The sequence below is a fragment of the Homarus americanus genome, unplaced genomic scaffold (assembly GCF_018991925.1).
Source record: "Homarus americanus isolate GMGI-L3 unplaced genomic scaffold, GMGI_Hamer_2.0 scaffold50281, whole genome shotgun sequence".
Classification (NCBI taxonomy): domain Eukaryota; kingdom Metazoa; phylum Arthropoda; class Malacostraca; order Decapoda; family Nephropidae; genus Homarus; species Homarus americanus.
The window spans coordinates 4,404,594-4,422,890 of record NW_024742338.1 but is presented as its reverse complement, the minus strand read 5'-3'; the positions used below and the strand labels follow the sequence as shown (position 1 = coordinate 4,422,890).

At 49.1% G+C, this 18,297-nt stretch overlaps 1 protein-coding gene across 2 annotated transcripts; it reads right to left on the bottom strand.

Moving 5' to 3' along the window:
- Window positions 1-3,263: 3,263 nt before the first annotated feature.
- On the bottom strand, window positions 3,264-12,914 carry LOC121876859. 2 transcript variants are annotated; one of them, XM_042382335.1, is made up of 2 exons: window positions 12,837-12,914; window positions 3,264-5,965 (listed from the first exon to the last, which is right to left on the bottom strand). In XM_042382335.1, the coding sequence occupies exons 1-2, from the start codon at window positions 12,843-12,845 to the stop codon at window positions 3,971-3,973; spliced, it is 2,004 nt and encodes a 667-aa protein (XP_042238269.1). In that variant the 5' UTR covers window positions 12,846-12,914; the 3' UTR covers window positions 3,264-3,970. The 2 variants fall into 2 exon arrangements, 1 of the variants encoding a protein (XP_042238269.1); XR_006090836.1 differs by lacking the exon at window positions 3,264-5,965 and adding an exon at window positions 6,580-6,834.
- Window positions 12,915-18,297: the final 5,383 nt, after the last annotated feature.

Below are 18,297 nucleotides of genomic sequence, written 5' to 3'. Positions count from 1 at the left end.
ATGACTTTTTATATAAATATTATTGTTATTGTTATTGTCAGCCATTTAATTAAAGTGAGACTCGGATGGTCTCTCTAATGCTACGATAACACCTTTAAATTCATTCAAAGTTATTTAATTAGCGCATTTAATCTCATTCAAAGTTATTTAATTAGCGCATTTAATCTCATTCAAAGTTATTTAATTAGCGCATTTAATTTCATTCAAAGTTATTTAAGTCCTGCCTGAAACTGTTCATTTATGTCTATTTTCTATGATACAATTAAAGAAAACAAAACTGTAATATGGGTAACTTCTTTACTTTTTTATTACAGTTGTCACTCAATCAGTCAGAGTACTGTCCTCATGTCTGAGATTTGGCGACCACACTCTTCCACTCTAAAAGTTCTCGGGCTGTTTTTAACAATCCTGTAAAATTATTATTTTTTATCTCTCTTGGGGACCCAGTTTTTAGTTTCATTCATTCATTCATCCTAGTCTCTGCCTTCCCCTGACCACCCTGCCCATTAATATTTCTGTTATTATTCCCTCAGCTATAATTATATTTTAAAGGCCCCTAACTTCTTTCTGGTGTATAAAGTGTCCACGCTTCTTCCCCATACAATAATCCTTGCCATATAAAACCTTTCAGCCGCCTTTTTCTCACACTGAAGATAATGTCCCTCTTCATTAGGTCTTTTAGATTATTTAATGCTATTTTTGCTTGACCTGTTTTTGTTTTGATTTCTTCCATACATCCACCATCACACCTAATGTTACTTTACAGCATTAAAGTTGTAAGATAAAGCAATCATCTTCCTTTAGTGTACTTTGTTTTATCTTCTTCGCCACTGATTGGCCTGTTAGCAGCTGGGGAGGTTGGTCACGTCTCTGTTGGATAGTCAACGACGTTATCACTCTAAATCAAGCAGTCAGAGAGCGCACACATATTACAACCTGGGTGACGTCAGCAAGGCCTACATATAGCCTACCGTGAAAATGTGAGTACTTAAGTACCGTTAGTTTTCAAGTGTATTCCAGCCTTCATGTCGATATAAAAAAAGTCAACTTTGTCATCAACTTGGAATGCCAGTGACTCAGGTGACCCCGCTATCATAGTGTTGTTTGTTATAGTGAGACTTAACTTTATAAATTTAAAAGTAAGTATAATTACTTTAGAGAAGTAATTTGTGCTTTATACTTTGACCTTTTCTTTGTTTCTATTTGGTTCTTTATTATTCTCAGCAGTCGACCGTCACCATCGGGCTCGGTGACCTGTACTTGATCGCTGTCCTAATGTTAACTTTAAACACCTAAGTATTTCATCTATACTCAGTATATATATATATATATATATATATATATATATATATATATATATATATATATATATATATATATATATATATATATATATATATATATAGTATCCACTATCATTCATGGGATAAGAAAAGAGTTCGACAGGAAATTATGTATAATTATACTAATAACAACAACAATAATAATAATAATAATAATAATAATAATAATAATAATAATAATAATTTATCTTAATTTACATCGAGAGCATGGTGGGTGGGGAGGAGGAGGGAGGAGGTGTCAAACGAAAGACAGGAGTCTACAGCAACCAGTCCTAATAGTTGAATGGGTACTGGTTGCTGAGGACGCCAGCAGAAGTGAGTTTGGCCGCAGCTTATTCTCGAATAAAAAAGGAGAAGAAATGAGGAAAGATTACTTGACACAACGCTGACGCACATTGTGTTCTCAGAAGAGTGTTTTGGAAACAAATTGTCAAAGCTAAAGGTTCATAAGAGTCCCGGCTCTAACAGAGTGCTTCCCAGAGTGCTAAGAGAAGTTGTGCAACGAGCTTGCTGAGCCCCTGAAGATCCTGTTCTGCAGATGCCTGGAGGAGCAAAAGGTTCCCGATGACTGGAATATGGCTTATGTGAGTCCTATGTTCAAGAAGGGTGATTGTCACGCCACAAATAACTATAGATCAGTGAGCCTGACCAGCATAGTATGTAAAGTACTTGAGAGCATTATAAGAGATGCCATGATGGAACATGTACTACGAAACAACCTTGTAAAGGATTGCCAACACGGTTTTATGCCGGGGCGCTCCTGCTTAACACAAGTACTCAAGGTCCTGGATGTTTGGACCCAAATTCTGGAACGGGGTGATAACATCGACAATATACAGTAGACCTAGATTTTGCCAAAGCTTTCGACAGAGTACCCCAATGAAAGGCTGAAAATTAAACTGGAAGGGTACGGGATTTGAGGTTAGTGTCCTAGCGTGGATCGGAGACTTTATACAAGACAGCAAACAATGATGTGTGGTGATTAATGGCACGAAATCGTCATGGGTACCCATAACAAGCGGGGTACCACAGGGCACTGTACTGGCAAGCCCGGATTATCCATTAGGCACAGTAGGCACAGTGCCTAGGGCCTACGAGATATTGGGGGCCTACGAAAAATAAAACGAGAACTTTTCTTCCCCTTTTTCTACAGGTTATTATTAAATTGATACTGAGGTACTTTTTTTCCATTTATTTATTACTTAATCCTATTAGTGTCCACCAGCTAGCTGTGCTTCTTGTAAACAAAACTATTTCTGTACTGTACAAGAACAGCTGATCTAACCCATTTTCTTTTACTCAATTCATGGCAAACATCACTGAATCTTATTCTTTCGACATCACATTTTATAATTAGGTACTAGCTTGTGTTATTAGTTAATATGCTGTCAAATGGGGCCCCATATCTTGGAGGTGCCTAAGGCCTACGAAAGTCTTAACCCGGCACTGTGTGCTGGGCCCGTTGTTGTTTGTTTGTTGCATAAATGACATGCTGGAAACTATACACTTGGAACAACCTGCCAGAGTGTTGTGACACCACCGAGTGTGAGCTCTTTCAAGACCAGACTTGACCAACAATAAAGTAGGTTCAGGTACATTCAGGAGCCGGTGCATGCCCGGTTCTTGCCAACAGTGTTTAACTGAGACGTGATCGACCGCCCAAGCGGCTAACGAGCCGATCATTGGCGAAGATGATAAAGTATAACAGTGCCTGGCGTACAGTAAAGCATCTCACCATCTGCACAAACTTAAGAGAGACCAACCTTCGCGCGCCGCTCGCTGCCTGTAGTGATGTTTTGTATTACAAGTGTATGGATATAATGATATTAATAACAATAATAACAATGATAATAATCAATGAATAATAAAAAAAATAACAATGATAATAATAATAACAATAATAACAATGATAATTAATAATAACAATTATAACAATGATAATAATAACAATGATAATGAAATATATAACAATAATAACTGATAATAAGAGCACTAACAAGAATGATGACAATCCTGCTGCTACCACTAATGAAATAACAACAACAACAACAACAACAATACTACTACTCCTACTAATAATAATGGTTACCTAACACTGAAGGTTACCATTTAATAAATTTATCTATATAATTGCATTTAAATGTATTAAAAAATCACAGATAATTACACATACACACACCTGTAGTATTCGGCTACAGTGTCGAAGGTGATCAATGTCGCAATGTTGGACAGATATCCCCAAACAAGAGTGGATAAAATAGAACATTGATCTTGTTAGGCCGCTAACCTAACGATTCTGTGGTAGTATTAGTTTGGTTTATGCTAGGCTAAGGTTAGATCAGGCTTAGTTTTAAGTTAGGAAAGGTTAGGTTGGTTTATTTCACCCGAAAAATTAGTTTAACAGTTTTGTATCAAGTCACGTTGTCTAACTTCGGATTTTCAGATTTGTAATTGAAAAATTGTCTGTTAATAAGAGAATAAATCTTTCCTAGAGAGAGAATGTCCGTGCAGTATGACCACCACTCTGGCCGCCATGTTAGTGTATTGGGTGAAATGATTCAGGTTGACACAGAGAATTTTAACCTACGATTCTGTAAAGACTTTCTGATGGCGTGTTCCTCCTTCCTTCAGCCGAAGAACATCCGCCTGGGGTGCTGCCGTCGTCTAGGGTGGAAGCGGGCGCCGTATGGCAGTATCTGGGAGGCTTCGAACTTCCGGTCAGGGAACGAGTGTGTACCAGAGAGAACCCGAGCCTGCCTGCCCCGGAGGTCCTCCTGAGGTAGGTCCAGCGTGATGGACGACGGAACGAGGGGGACCACCACTGGTTGCGGGATAAAGTCAGTGACGGGAAGGGAGGTGAGGTGGGTGAGGGCGCGGCCGTCTAGCAGGGGCGGCAATGCGGGCGGGGCCATCAATGCTGGTCTGGCCAGGGGTGCCGCCCGGGACGTGATGAGGTCCTCGGGATCAGCTGCACCAACACTCTCCCTAGACTGGAACGTGCGACTGGACTCAAAGTCATTGTTAAACTGAACGTCTTGGCTGGACCCCACAGTGATTAAGATACTATCGCCGGGCAACAACACGGGTCTTGTTTCTTCTGAGTTCCCTGATGGCTGCTGAGCATTATCGTTAAATAGGATTTCGGGATCATTTTCGAAATTTCCCTCAGACACAAATTCTAAATTGGGTTGTGAGTTGAGCGTTGATATAAACTCCGGGTTGGGCTGAAAGTCTTCACTGGTTAGAGGGTCTTGATTTACATTAAAAACTGGACTGGGCTGAAACTCTTGGCTTAGTGAGGCGTCGTGTGGTAACTGTAAACCTTGGTTGTGTGGTAACTGTAAACCTTGGTTGTGTGGTAACTGTGAACCTTGGTTGTGTGGTAACTGTGAACCTTGGTTGTGTGGTAACTGTGAACCTTGGTTGTGTGGTAACTGTGAACCTTGGTTGTGTGGTAACTGTGAACCTTGGTTGTGTGGTAATTGTGAACCTTGGTTGTGTGGTAACTGTGAACCTTGGTTGTGTGGTAACTGTGAACCTTGGTTGTGAGGTAACTGTGAACCTTGGTTGTGTCTCAGAGTTAACTCAGCGTTCTGTGGGTGAGAGTCGCCAAAGATGAACTTCACTTCATTTTCCTGAGTAATGACGTCTGCTTGTGGGACTTCCAGCGGCAGAGTGATGACGGAGGGGGACGCCAGAGTCTTGCCGGGGTTATCGAGCGAGGACTGAAGGTCATCGTCATCGAGGAGGAGTGTGGTGGTGTGCGGGGTGAAGGTAGACCTCACCACGTCATCGTTAGGCCCTACGATGAACACCACGTCATCACCTTCAGGAGGAACAGTGTTGTCCTGGATCACGGCGCCCCCCAGGGTGGTGGTGACGGCGGCGGGGTGGAACGCTGTCAGAGTGCCGTCAATCATGGCACTCACAAGAAAATCGTCAGCGGTAGTTTCTAGAACGTCTATGCTGTTGCCCTCGACGATGATGCTGCCGGGTTCAGGGGGACCGAAGTCTATGATCTGCACAGAGGCTTCGTCTTGTATGAGGGCGCTGAAGGTGGGCTGTAGTGGTGCTGGAGGGGACACACTCAGTTGACTCCTGATGGCCGTCACGGGGAGCACCGGAGCTTCTTGTTGGGAGAAGTACTCTGAAGGTGGAGGTTTCACAACGGCGGGCGATGTGCTGTCGGCGGGAGCGACGTTGCTTCTCGTTTGCGTCTCAGAGATGATATCGTCTGGGTGGGGAGGAGCATAGCCAGTAAGCGGTGTCTCAGAGGCGCGGACCAGTGCCGCATCATAGGTTGTTGAGACTGATGGTTCAACTACAGAGTTAGACCTGAGATCACCGAACCCAGAGTAATCAGAGGAAGGTTTCCGGGCGTGTGGCGAGGGCGTGGTAGGGACCCACTTGGCCACATACTCTGGCCTATCCTTGGGGAGCCAGCGAGGGAGGAAGACCGGCCGGGGAACATGGATGGGAATGTTGTCAATGTCTCCTCGGCCGAGCCACTTGAAGGAGCGACTGCGACCCGCAGGACGAATGATCAGGTTGATAAGGTTGTTACTGTAGCTCGCCAGAGTTAGGTCCATGGTTAGTAGGGAAGAGACCACCAAAAGAACCATCTGCAATCAAGAAGGAGTTAGAGTTAGTGGGCAGCGTCATGTACTGAAGAGGCAGACAGGCACGAGGAGGCAGGTTAGTTAAGCAACTATATACAGTATACAACTAGGTGAGGGAAGCTGCAGGTAGGTGTGTGTGTGTGTGTGTGTGTGTGTGTGTGTGTGTGTGTGTGTGTGTGTGTGTGTGTGTGTGTGTGTGTGTGTGTGTGTGTGTGTGTGTGTGTGTGTGTGTGTGTGTGTGTCCGTAAATAAGAGAGAAGGAGAGGGCAGCAAGCATTACAGTTGGGTGTAGGAGGTATGGCCAACACCACTATCCTGTACTACAGAGTTGGAGACCACGTCACTCTGGTGAAGGATGTCCTCCTTCTTGGGAGGCAGGAAGGTTGGGTCTGAGGTGGGGGGAGACTTTGAGGGCAGAAGGTACACCGAGGGGAGCTGGAGCAGGTGGGAGGGGTCCTGAGCAGACACGGTGGAGGCGAGGGGAAGGGGGGTGTTAGGTAAGGGGGCGGCATGGAGCGGGGGTGGTGGAGAACCTCCTGTTGTACCCGCCAGATGAAACCACTACAGAGTTCCTTGGAGGGCCAAAGCCTGGTGCAAGGTGGACGCTGGCGTGAGCGGCTTCCAGGCTGTGCCCCTTAGTGGGTGCGGGCGTGTGGGCCACCCAGAAGGCAGTGTAGGTGGGGTCCACGTGAGGCACCCACTTAGGGATGATATAGGGCTTGGGGACGTAGAGCGGCAGGTGGTCGGAGTAGCCGGCCACCCATTTGTGCTGCTTGCTGGGGCCCGCTGGTAACACCAAGTAGAGGGGCGGGTGCGCCGTAAGTCCCGCCCACGGTGCACGCCCACGTACACACCAACACCACTACCATACCCTGAAACATCATCATCATAGTTATCATCAGCAGCGGCTCTCCTCACCACAGCGGCTCACCATAGGACCTGAAACCTTACACAACACACAAGAGAAGGATGTTGTACCTTCCTCTCACCCCCACCCACCCTCACACACTTCCACTCACCCCTACACTCCCACTCACCCCCACACACCTGCCACCACCACACTCTCACCACCTCACACTCCCCACTCACCTCACACCCCCACTCACCCCTCACACTCACACCACCTCCCCACTCACCCCTCTCACTCCTAACCTAACCAACCGATATAGACAGATCGATAGAGTACAGCATATTACATAACCAGCCTGAGGAACGCATTTGATATTTGAGAGTGAAACTGTATCGTGATTTGGAATGATTATGAACCCACGCTATCACCCACCCACCCACATACATTACTCACTCAACATGGCCATCCATCCACCTACACCATCACCCATCCACCTACACCATCACCCATCCACCTACACCATCATCCACTCACCCACCTGGAAGGGGAGAGGTGGTGATGGGAAGAGGTGCCCAGGTGAGGGTGTTGGCTCTGGGTCGGTGGTGAAGGGGGGCTGGTAAATCCTCCTCCTGACCTTAAGAATAAGAGTTTCTCCCAGGGACTCCCCTCTCCCTTCCTTCTCATTCCCTACTTCCCCTACTTCCTTACTTTCCCTACTCTTCTAACTCCACAGAACACAATGACTGCTTATGACAGAGATTATGACTGTCACTAGCTCGTGTGCTGTCACGCTAACACTGTCACACTCCAGATACTGTACGCATTTAGAGAGAGAGAGAGAGAGAGAGAGAGAGAGAGAGAGACAATAACTCACCATAACATAAAACAACAACAACAGAAGCAGTCTGGTACACACAAACACGTGAGAAACACAACAGAAGGAGCGATGGGGGGAGGCGGAGGGAAAGTCGAGATGTTGTCACGACCACCTGTTAACATAACCAACAGCCCACACGCTAATAAAGATAAACAAACATAAAAACAGCAGAAAGTAGGAGAGAGAGAGAAGAAGGGAGAGAGAGAGAGAGAGAGGGGTTAGCATTGGGGAAAGTGGGATGGACGACAGAGCCATTTCTGCCGGAGGCCGAGAGCAACATTGACGTAAACATGACACAGTCTGTACCTCGTAACCCAGATTATTATAACACTTCTGTTGGTCTCACACGGGAAGAAGAATTACTATCTCTTAATACGGGAAGACTTACGTAAGGTGTGTGTCTGTTTGTCTGTGCTAGCCTGTGTGTGTGTGTGTGTGTGTGCGTGTGTCAGTCCAGTTACCTACATCCGCCCACACAGGAAGGAAAACCACAGAATTATGGCCACCGTACACCTGTTGATCAGTTCAGTTGGGGTAGGGTATTCTAAGAAACTATAGGATCTTATGGCGTGTACACTGACAACTACCTATGGTTTTGGTGGTTAGTGGCCACCTTTCTATTTCTTAGTTTCAAAATGTTTGTCTTTCTATCTTTCCTTCGCTATTCGCTCAGAAACGCCCTATTTTTTCACACGGACGCAGCCAATGAGACACACACACACACACACACACACACACATAATGAAAGTCACTTCCTCCAGTGTTTCCTTTTAATTGAATCAAGTCATTAAGGGTAATTATCTCTCAAGGTAATTTACGGTCTGAAGAAGTCACCCCTTGAGAGATATGACTTCGTTTTCTGTTATATTTTGTTGTTTACCTTTTTGTCGTAAATTTCACAGGAATCCGGACCTGCAGAGAGAGAGAGAGAGAGAGATCACAACTAGAGGTGGACAAATACCCAGGTTACACTGAGGTCTATTGGCACTTGTCTCTATCACAACTTACCTTTTAACTCTGTGACACATTAGAACTGCGATCTATTAGAAATTGGGCCTATTATGACAAAGGCCTACTAGCACAAGGGCTCATACAAGCACAAGGGCCTATTTAGAAAAGGGCCTACTTGGACACGGGGCCGGGTTGACTTGCACCACAGACCCCAGCAGACCTCAGTAATGGGCCTGATCATTACTATAAACTGTACTGGATACTAACTAGTTGTACCCGCAGACTGTTAGGTGTGTATCCCGGCCTCACCACTAGGCTACCACACACACCCCACCAACACACACACACACACCTCACCAACACACACACACCACCAACACACACACACACCCCACCAACACACACACACACACCACCAACACACACACACACCTCACAACACTCACACACACCACCAACACCACACACACCCACACTCACACACACCTCACCAACACTCACACACACACCACCACCCCACACACACCTCACCAACACACACACACCCCACCAACACACACACACACACACCAACTCACACACACACACCAACTCACACACACCTCACCAACACACACACACCTCACCAACACACACACACACTCCACCAACTCACACACACACACACCTCACCAACTCCACACACCTCACCAACACACACACACACACCTCACCAACACACACACACACACACACCCTCACCAAGTCACACACACCCTCACTAACTCCACACACACACCCCACCAACACACACACACACACCACCACCACACACACACACCTCACCAACACACACACACCCTCGCCAACACACACACACACCTCACCAACCCACACACACACCCCACACACACACACACCTCACCAACACACACACACACACACACACACCCCACCAACACACACACACACCTCACAAACACACACACACACCTCACCAACAGACACACACATCACCAACACACACACACACCCCCACCAACACACACACACACACACCCCACCACACACACACACACACCTCACACCAACACACACACACACCACCAACACACACACACACACACACACACACCCCACCAACACACACACACACACTCCCCACCAACACACACACACACCCCACCACACACACACACACCCCACCAACACACACACACACCCCTCACCAACACACACACACACCCCACCAACACACACACACCCCACCAACACACACACCCCACCAACACACACACACACACCACCAACACACACACACACCCCACCAAACACACACACCCCACCAACACACACACACACCTCACCAACACACACACACACACACACACACACCCCACAACACACACACACACCACCAACACACACACACCACACCACCACACACACACACCCCACCAACACACACACCACCAACACACACACACAACCCCAACACACACACACACACACACCCCACACACACACACACACCCCAACACACACACACACACACACCCCCACCAACACACACACACACACACCCCACCACACACACACACATCCACACACACACACACCTCACACACACACACACACCACCAACACACACACACACCCCACCAACACACACACACACACATCACCAACCACACACACACTCAAACAACAACACACACCTCACCAACACACACACACACACACACACCTCAACCTCACACACACACACCTCACAACTCACACACACCCCAACAACACACACACACCAACACACACACACACCCCACCAACTCCACACACACCCCACCAACCACACACACCTCACCAACACACACACACACACCACCAACACACACACACACACACACCCCAAGTCACACACACACCCCACTAACCAGCACACCTCACCAACACACACACACACCCCACCAACACACACACACACCCCACCAACACACACACCCCACCAACACACACACACACCCCACCAACACACACACACCTCACCAACACACCACACACACCTCACCAACACACACACACCCCACCAACACACACACACACACACCTCACCAACACACACACACACACCACCAACACACACACACACACCTCACCAACACACACACACACACACACTCACCAACACACACACACACACACACACACCTCACCAACACAACACACACACACCTCACCAACACACACACACACACACACCTCACCAACACACACACACACACACACATCACCAAGACAAAACCTAGAATCGAGTACAAGTCACCACCTCGCCTTTCAAGACCCTCAGGAGTAAATTATCTGATCATACGACAAAACAACCCCAAAAAACTAAAGAAAATCACTGACCCCGAACTGCGCATGCGTAAAATAACTCCACGAAAACACCTACTATTATTTTTCTTCACTATTATATATATTTGTGTTCGCTCTCTGATAATTTCACAGTTGGTAAAAATGTCAGGGGGTATTTTCACTGCCTCAGGGGCCCGGCAGAGAGGTTAGTTCAAGGGTGAAAATGGATTAATGTTTTGAGAAATAATGAAAGCAATTTATGGTTCAGTGTTTGGGCTCAAGCTGCTTCATATCCGTGTGTATATTGCTGGTAAGGGTTGATAATGATGGTGATAATAATGATAAATAATACCCCGGTTAACCTACCCAGAAACTTAACCCCATCAAATATATATTAAGCTATCAATAAGACTTGTCTGTAGGTCTGTGTTTATGTACTACCTATACTGAACAGACTCGGGGTCAAGGTGAATCGTAACCAATAGAGAGACTCGACCCCGGGACCTTTAGGCTGCTGTTTGAGACCAATGACCACACCGCCACAGATTTCTAAATGTTGATCAAATATTCTCAGTTTTCTCTGCAAAAAAAACAAAAATGGTGACGGGAGAAAACTGACGTAGTGTGTGTTAGAAAGTTTCTCTCTCCCTCCTTCCTTGTTCTTTCTCTCTCCTTCCTTGTTCTTTCTCTCTCCTTCCTTGTTCTCTCCTTCTTCTCTCTCTCTCTCTCCCTTCCTTGTCTTTCTCTCCTTCCTTGTTCTTTTTTCTCTCTCTCTCTCCCTTCCTTGTTCTTTCTCTTCTCTCTCTCTCTCTCTCCTTCCTTGTTCTCTCTCTCTCTCTCTCTCTCCTTCCTTGTTCTTTCTCTCCCTATCTCTCTCACAGGGGGGGAGTGTAGTTACATTGGATTGATGGCCAGATAGACTGAGGTGGTCACTTACACACACACACCCTGATACGTACATACATACATACATATATACGTACATACACACATATATACCTGTATGTACATACACACATAGTTACGTACACACACACACACACACATTATTGATTAAAAACAGTAATTTCACTTCAGCAAAATCCAGCTAGGTGTGGTGTTTCACACATATTTCACAAGGTCGAGATTCCTTACCTGACTACACAAAGGCTACACTTGACTACACAAAGCTACACCACTACACAAAGGCTACACCTCACACAGCACACCTCACCTATAAAGGCTACACCACACAAAGGCTACACCTCATACACAGCATACACCCACACACACCTCACTACAAGGCTGGGCTAATTTCCTCACTACACAAAGGCTACACCCTCACTACACAAAGGCTACACCCTCACTACACACCCCGCTTGATATAACAGAGAGAGAGACACATTACCACAAAACACAACATCACTCACGGCTTTGCAACATCGTGCAACTGGTTCAACATCCACTGCAACGTGTCCCAGGAGGAGAAACATCCTTCTGGCAACATCACAACATTCATCAATAATTTTTTTGTTGTTGTTGGTACTTGTTGATTGCAAAGTAACATGGCGGTAAATAGTTTATACACGAGGTCCTTTTTTATTATCTACATTATCACCTTTCACACACACACACACACACGCACACACACACACACACACACACACACACACACACACACACACGCACACACACACCTTACTCCACCCACACACGGCTTTGCCATATTAGAATAACGTTGCCAGGATGACTTGACAGAACACATACCATGTCTTGCCATAAGTTGACATAACACGTAAAAACATGTCACAGGTAACACATAAATCACAATATTGCCATAGGACGGTCGACATACACACGTTGCCATAACAGGCTGTAATCCTCACCCTTGCCATGATGTGGTGGTGCTAGAGTGAGAGTGCAGGAGACAGCGGTGAGGACGTGTGTTCCCTTATGACGTCGAATGGGAATGAATCTGGTGAAAGCTGGAGACCCATTTATAATCTCCTGGCTTGGGGTCTATTAAGCTCCGCCCCCCACCACCACCAAACCCCTCCCCTTCTTAGTGCCACAAGCCACGCCCACCTCCTGTGATTGACCGTGCCAACAACATAGATAGATATAAATAGATATAGATAGATATAGACAGACAGACAAACAGACAGACAGACGGACGGACGGACGGACGGACGGATTGATAGATGAATAGACGCACAAATAAAGAAGGAATTAAACAAGAGAAGAGAATGAACGACAAAGAGAGAAATAAGACTAAATAAAACAATAATAAGACTCGAGAAAAAACAAACAAATGAAGAATAAGTTTATATTATGTGGTTGGAGTAGGAGGGTGGGGTAGGGAAGGAGGGAGGGGTGGGGAGGAAAGGAGGGAGGGAGTGGGGAGTGAGGAGGGAGGGAGGGTGGGGTAGAGAGGAGGGAGTGGGGAAAGGAGGAGGAGGGAGGAGGAGGAGGGAGGGAGAGAGGAGGAGGGAGGAAGGAAAGGAAGGAAGGAAGGAGGGAGAGGAGTGGGGAGTGGGAGGAGGGAGGGAGGAAGGAAGGGAAGGAAGGAGGAGGGAGGGAAGGGTGGGGGTAAGGAAGGAGGAGGGAGGGAGGGGAGGGGAAGGAAGGAAGGGAGGAAGGAGAAGGGGTGGGGAGATGGAGGAGGAGGGAGGGAGGGGAAGGAAGGAGGAAGGAGGGAGGAGGGAAGGAGTGGGGTGGGGGAAGGGAGGGAGGGAGGGAAGGAAGGATGGGAAGGGAGGAGGGAGGGAAGGGAATAAGAGAGGAGGAAGAGGAGAGGGAGGAAAGGAGGGAAGGAAGGAAGGAGGAAGGAGGGAAGGGGGTGGGGTAAGGAAGGGAGGGGAGGGGAAGGAAGGAAGGAAGGGGAGGGAGGAAGGGGTGGGGAAGAGAAGGAGGGAGGGAGGAAGGAGGAAGGAGGAAGGGAGGAAGGAGGGAGGGGTGGGGAGGAGAGGAGGGAGGGAGGGGAAGGAGGGAAGGAAGGGAGGAGGGAGGGGAAGGAGGGAGTAAGGAGGAGGGTGGGAGGGAGGGAGGGGGAGGAGGGAGGGAGGGGTGGGGAGTAAGGAGGAGGGAGGGAGGGAGGAGGGGGGTGAAGGGTGTAGAGGATGGAGGGAGGGAGGGAGGGGGTGGGGTGAGATGGGAAGGAGGAGGGAGGAGGGGTGGGGAGTGAGGAAGGAAGGGAGGGAGGAGGGAGGGAGGGGGGTGAGGAAGGAGATGGAGGAGGAGGGAGGGGTGAGAGGAGAAGAGGAGGAAGGAGGGAGGAGGTGGAAGGAGGAGGAGGGGGTGGGGTAAGGAGGAGGGAGGGAGGAGGAGGAGAGAGGTGAGGAAGGAGGGAGGGAGGAGGGTGGAGAAGGGGGTGGGAAGGAGGAGGGAGGGAGGGAAGGGGTGGGGGAGGAGGAGGGGAGGGGGGAGGGAGGGAAGGGGGTGAGATGAGAAGGAAGGGAGGGAGGGGAGGGAGGGAGGTGGGAGAGGATGGATGGAGGGAGGGGGAGGGGGTGGGGGGCAGGAAAGGAGGGAGGGAGGGAGGGAGGAGATGAAGGAGGGAGGGAGGGAGGAGGGGGTGGGGTAAGGAAGGAGGGAGGGAGGGAGGAGGGGGTGGGGAGGAGAGGAGGGAGGGAGGAAGGAGGGAGGGGGTGGGGATGGGGAGGAGGGGGGAGGGAGGAGGTGGGGTAAGGAGGAGGGAGGGAGGAGGGAGGGGTGAAGGAGGGGAGGAGGGAGGGGTAGGGTAAGGAGGAAGGGGAGGGAGGAGGAGGGGGTGGGGAAGGGAGGAGGGAGGGGAGGGAGGGAGGGGTGGGGTAAGGAGGGAGGAGGAGGGAGGGAGGGGAGGGGGTGGGGGGTAAGGAGGGGAAGGAGGAGGGAGGAGGGAGGGGTGGGGGTAGGAGGAGGGAGGAGGGAGGGAGGGGGTGGGAGTGGAGGGAGGAGGGAGGAGAGGGGAGGGGTTGAGAGTGGGGAGAAGGGAGGAGGGAGGGAGGGGGAGTGAGGGGTAAGGAGGAGGGAGGGGAGGGAGGGAGGGGGGGTGGGGGAGGGAGGAGGGAGGGAGGAGGGAGGGAGGGGGGTGGGGGTAAGGAGGGAGGAGGAGGGAGGAAGGGGGTGGGGTAAGGAGGAGGGAGGGAGGGAGGGGGTGGGGGTAAGGAGGAGGAGGGAGGGAGGGAAGGAGGGGGAGGAATGAGGATGGATGGGGAAGGTGGGTAGGAGAATGAGGATGAGGAGGAAGGTTGGGGGAAGCTGAGTGGAATGAGGAGTGGAGGGGTGGGGGTGGGATGATGAGGAGTGGAGGATGTGTGATTGATGGGAGGAATGATGGAGGTGGATGATGGGAGGGGTGGGGGGGGGGGGGGGGGGGGGGGTAAGGGGAGGGAGGAGGAGGAGGTGTAATGGGGGAAGGATGGAGGGAGTGAGGGGGAGGGAGGGGTGGGGTAAGGATGAGGGGATGGAGGGAAGGAAGGAGGAGGAGGAGGAGGAGGGAGGAGGGGGTGAGGAGGGGAGGTGGGGAGGAGGGGGTGGGGTGTATGAGGAGGAGGAGGAAGGTGGGAAGGAGGGTGGAAGGAGGGGAAGGAGGAGGGGGAGGAGGGGTGGGGTAAGGAGGAGGGAGGAGGATGATTGTGGGGAATGAGTGGAATGGATGAATGATGGATGTGGAGGAGGGGTGGGGTGGGATGTAGGGAGGAGGAGTGATGAATGTAATGATGTAATGGGGGATGAGTGAGGAGGTGGGGGTAAGGGGAGGAGGGATGGATGGATGAGGAGAATGGGGGAAGGAGGGGATGATGGATGGTGGTGATGAGGGGAGGGGAGTGATGGGTGGGTAGGAGTGAGGGGGAGGAAGGGAGGAGGGTGGTGGAAGGGAGTGGGAAGGAGGGGGAAGGAGGGGGGAGGTGGGGTAAGGAGGAGGGAGGGAGAAGAAGGAGGAAGGAGGGAGGGGAGGGGGGGAGGGTAAGGAGGAGTGGAAAGAGGGAGGGGTGGGGTAAGGAGGAGGAGGGAGGAGGAGGAAGGAGGGGGGGGGGGGAATGAGGAAGGAGGAGGAGGAGGAGGTGGGGTAAGGAGGAGGGAGGGAGGAAGGAATGAGGTAGGATGGAAGGAGGAGGAGGAGGGGGTGGGGGAAGGAGGATGGAGTGGAGGATGGATGGGGTGGTGGAATGATGATGAGGAGGAGGGCAATGAGGAAGGGAGGGAGGTGGAGGATGAAGGAGAAGGAATGAGGGAGGAGGAGGAGGGGAGGGAGGGAGGGGTAAGGAGGAGGAGGGGAAGGATGAGGAAGGTGGAAGGAGGGGAGGGAGGGGAAGGGTGGGAAGGAGAAGGAGGGAGGAGGGAGGGAGGGAGGGAGGAAGGAGGAAGGAGGAAGGAGGGAAGGAGGGAAGAAGGGAGGGAGGGAGGAGGTGGGAAGGAGGAGGAGGGAGGAAGGAAGGAGGAGGAAGGAGGGGGAAGGAGGAAGGGAGGGGGTGGGGGTGGAGGAGGAGGAGGAGGAGGAGTGAAGGAATGGAAGGAGGGAGGAGGGAAGGAGGAAGAAGGGAGGAGGAGTGGATGGGAAGGAGTGGAGGGAGGAGGAGAGGGGAGGGGGAAGGAGGAGGGAGGGGAGGGAGAGATGGAAGGAGGAAGGAGGAAAGGAGGAGGGAGGGAGGAGGGTAAGGGAGGAATGTGAAGGAAGGATGAAGGGGAGGGATGGGAGGGAAGGAGGGTGGGGAGGGGAGGGGAGGGAGGGAGGGAGGGGAGGAGGGAGGAGGGGAGGGGAGGGGAGGGGAGGGGGGGTAAGGAAGGGAGGAGGAAGGAGGAAGGAGGGAGGGAGGGAGGGAGTACATGTTAAGACAGAGGACGGGATGGTTATGTGAAAGGGGAGACACAGACAGACACAGACACACACAGGAGATGCAGGATGGTAGGAGATTCTTGCCTGGTGGTACAGCTGGTGGTAGCAGTTCCAGTAGCAGCAGTAGTAGTAGTAATGGTGGTGTGTGGTAGTAGTGGCGGGTGGTGATGGTCAAGAAAGAGGTATATAAACATGAGGAGGAGAAGGAGAGGAGAAGGGAGAGGAGGAAGAGAGAGGAGACATGTATTTACATAGCACACATATGACTAAAACAAAAATATTGGCTATATTTTTGAGGATGATGATGAAACTTTAATGATGATGATGTAAATTGATGATAACATGCACAAAGCAAAGCCTAGAAAGATGAATGTTTGAAGCAGCAAATGTAGCTCATTATTTAAAGGAAGGTGACAGAAGGTGAGGGTGACGGGCCTACACCTGACACACCTCCCTGGAGAGAGAGAGAGAGAGAGAGAGAGAGAGAGAGAGAGACACAAAATAAACAAAATATGTTTTGTGCACACACACACACACACACACACACACACACACACAGTTGGTAATACTACAGGCGTACATATTTATTTCAGATGTATATCAGGCAGCCAAGTATGACGTGCCTAAATAAATAAGTACTACTGACTGGACAGATTGACAGACATTAAATGCCATTGAAAAGGATGTATCACAGGTGTAAGGATAACATGTAAAGTGTAACACAGGCGTAAGGATACTACTGTAAAGGTACTGTTGTATGTATGATAATTACTGTAAAGGCAATACAGGCGCATGATAACTACTGTAAAGTGTAACACAGGCGTATGATACTACTGTAAAGTGTAACACAGGCGTAAGGATAACATGTAAAGTGTACCACAGGCGTAAGGATGTTTTATTTTTATAAAGAAATAATATAAAATAGTGAAAGTTTACATAGCATGTAAAGACATAAGAAGGGTTACCAATAGTAATGATATATTTTACCATACAAAGTTTTATAGACGTTTGGCAAAGCGGGTGTTTTATAGGGCTGCTATGAAATAAAATTGTGTTTAAGGGCTGTTATTGTTACTATACTTGGCCTTGCTGTTTTTTGTTGTTAATGTTGTTTATCATAGTGTTATTGTTTTTATTATTTTTGTTGTTTTAATTGTTGTTGTTTTTGTTGTTATTCCAATATCCTGTTGTTATCGTCTGTGAGAGGCTGAAGTAGGGTAAGCCGACTCCACACCAATACTATTCTATTGGTGAGGCAACAGTTGCTTCAATACCACAGGAGACGACAGATGTTCACGGCTTTGTTAGAGTTAAGGAGAAAATATTATTGGTTAAGCTAATGATGTGATGAGTCTCTTATTCTGGCAATGGGATTATGTGAATGCTATATGTATGCATGTGTATATAGATATGACTGTGTGTGTGAGTGTATGTGTACATGACAAGCATGAATGTTTGGGTGTACATAAGCACGTGGCTTTGTACACTCTTTGAATGTTGCTACCACGTAACTGAAAGGCTAACAACAA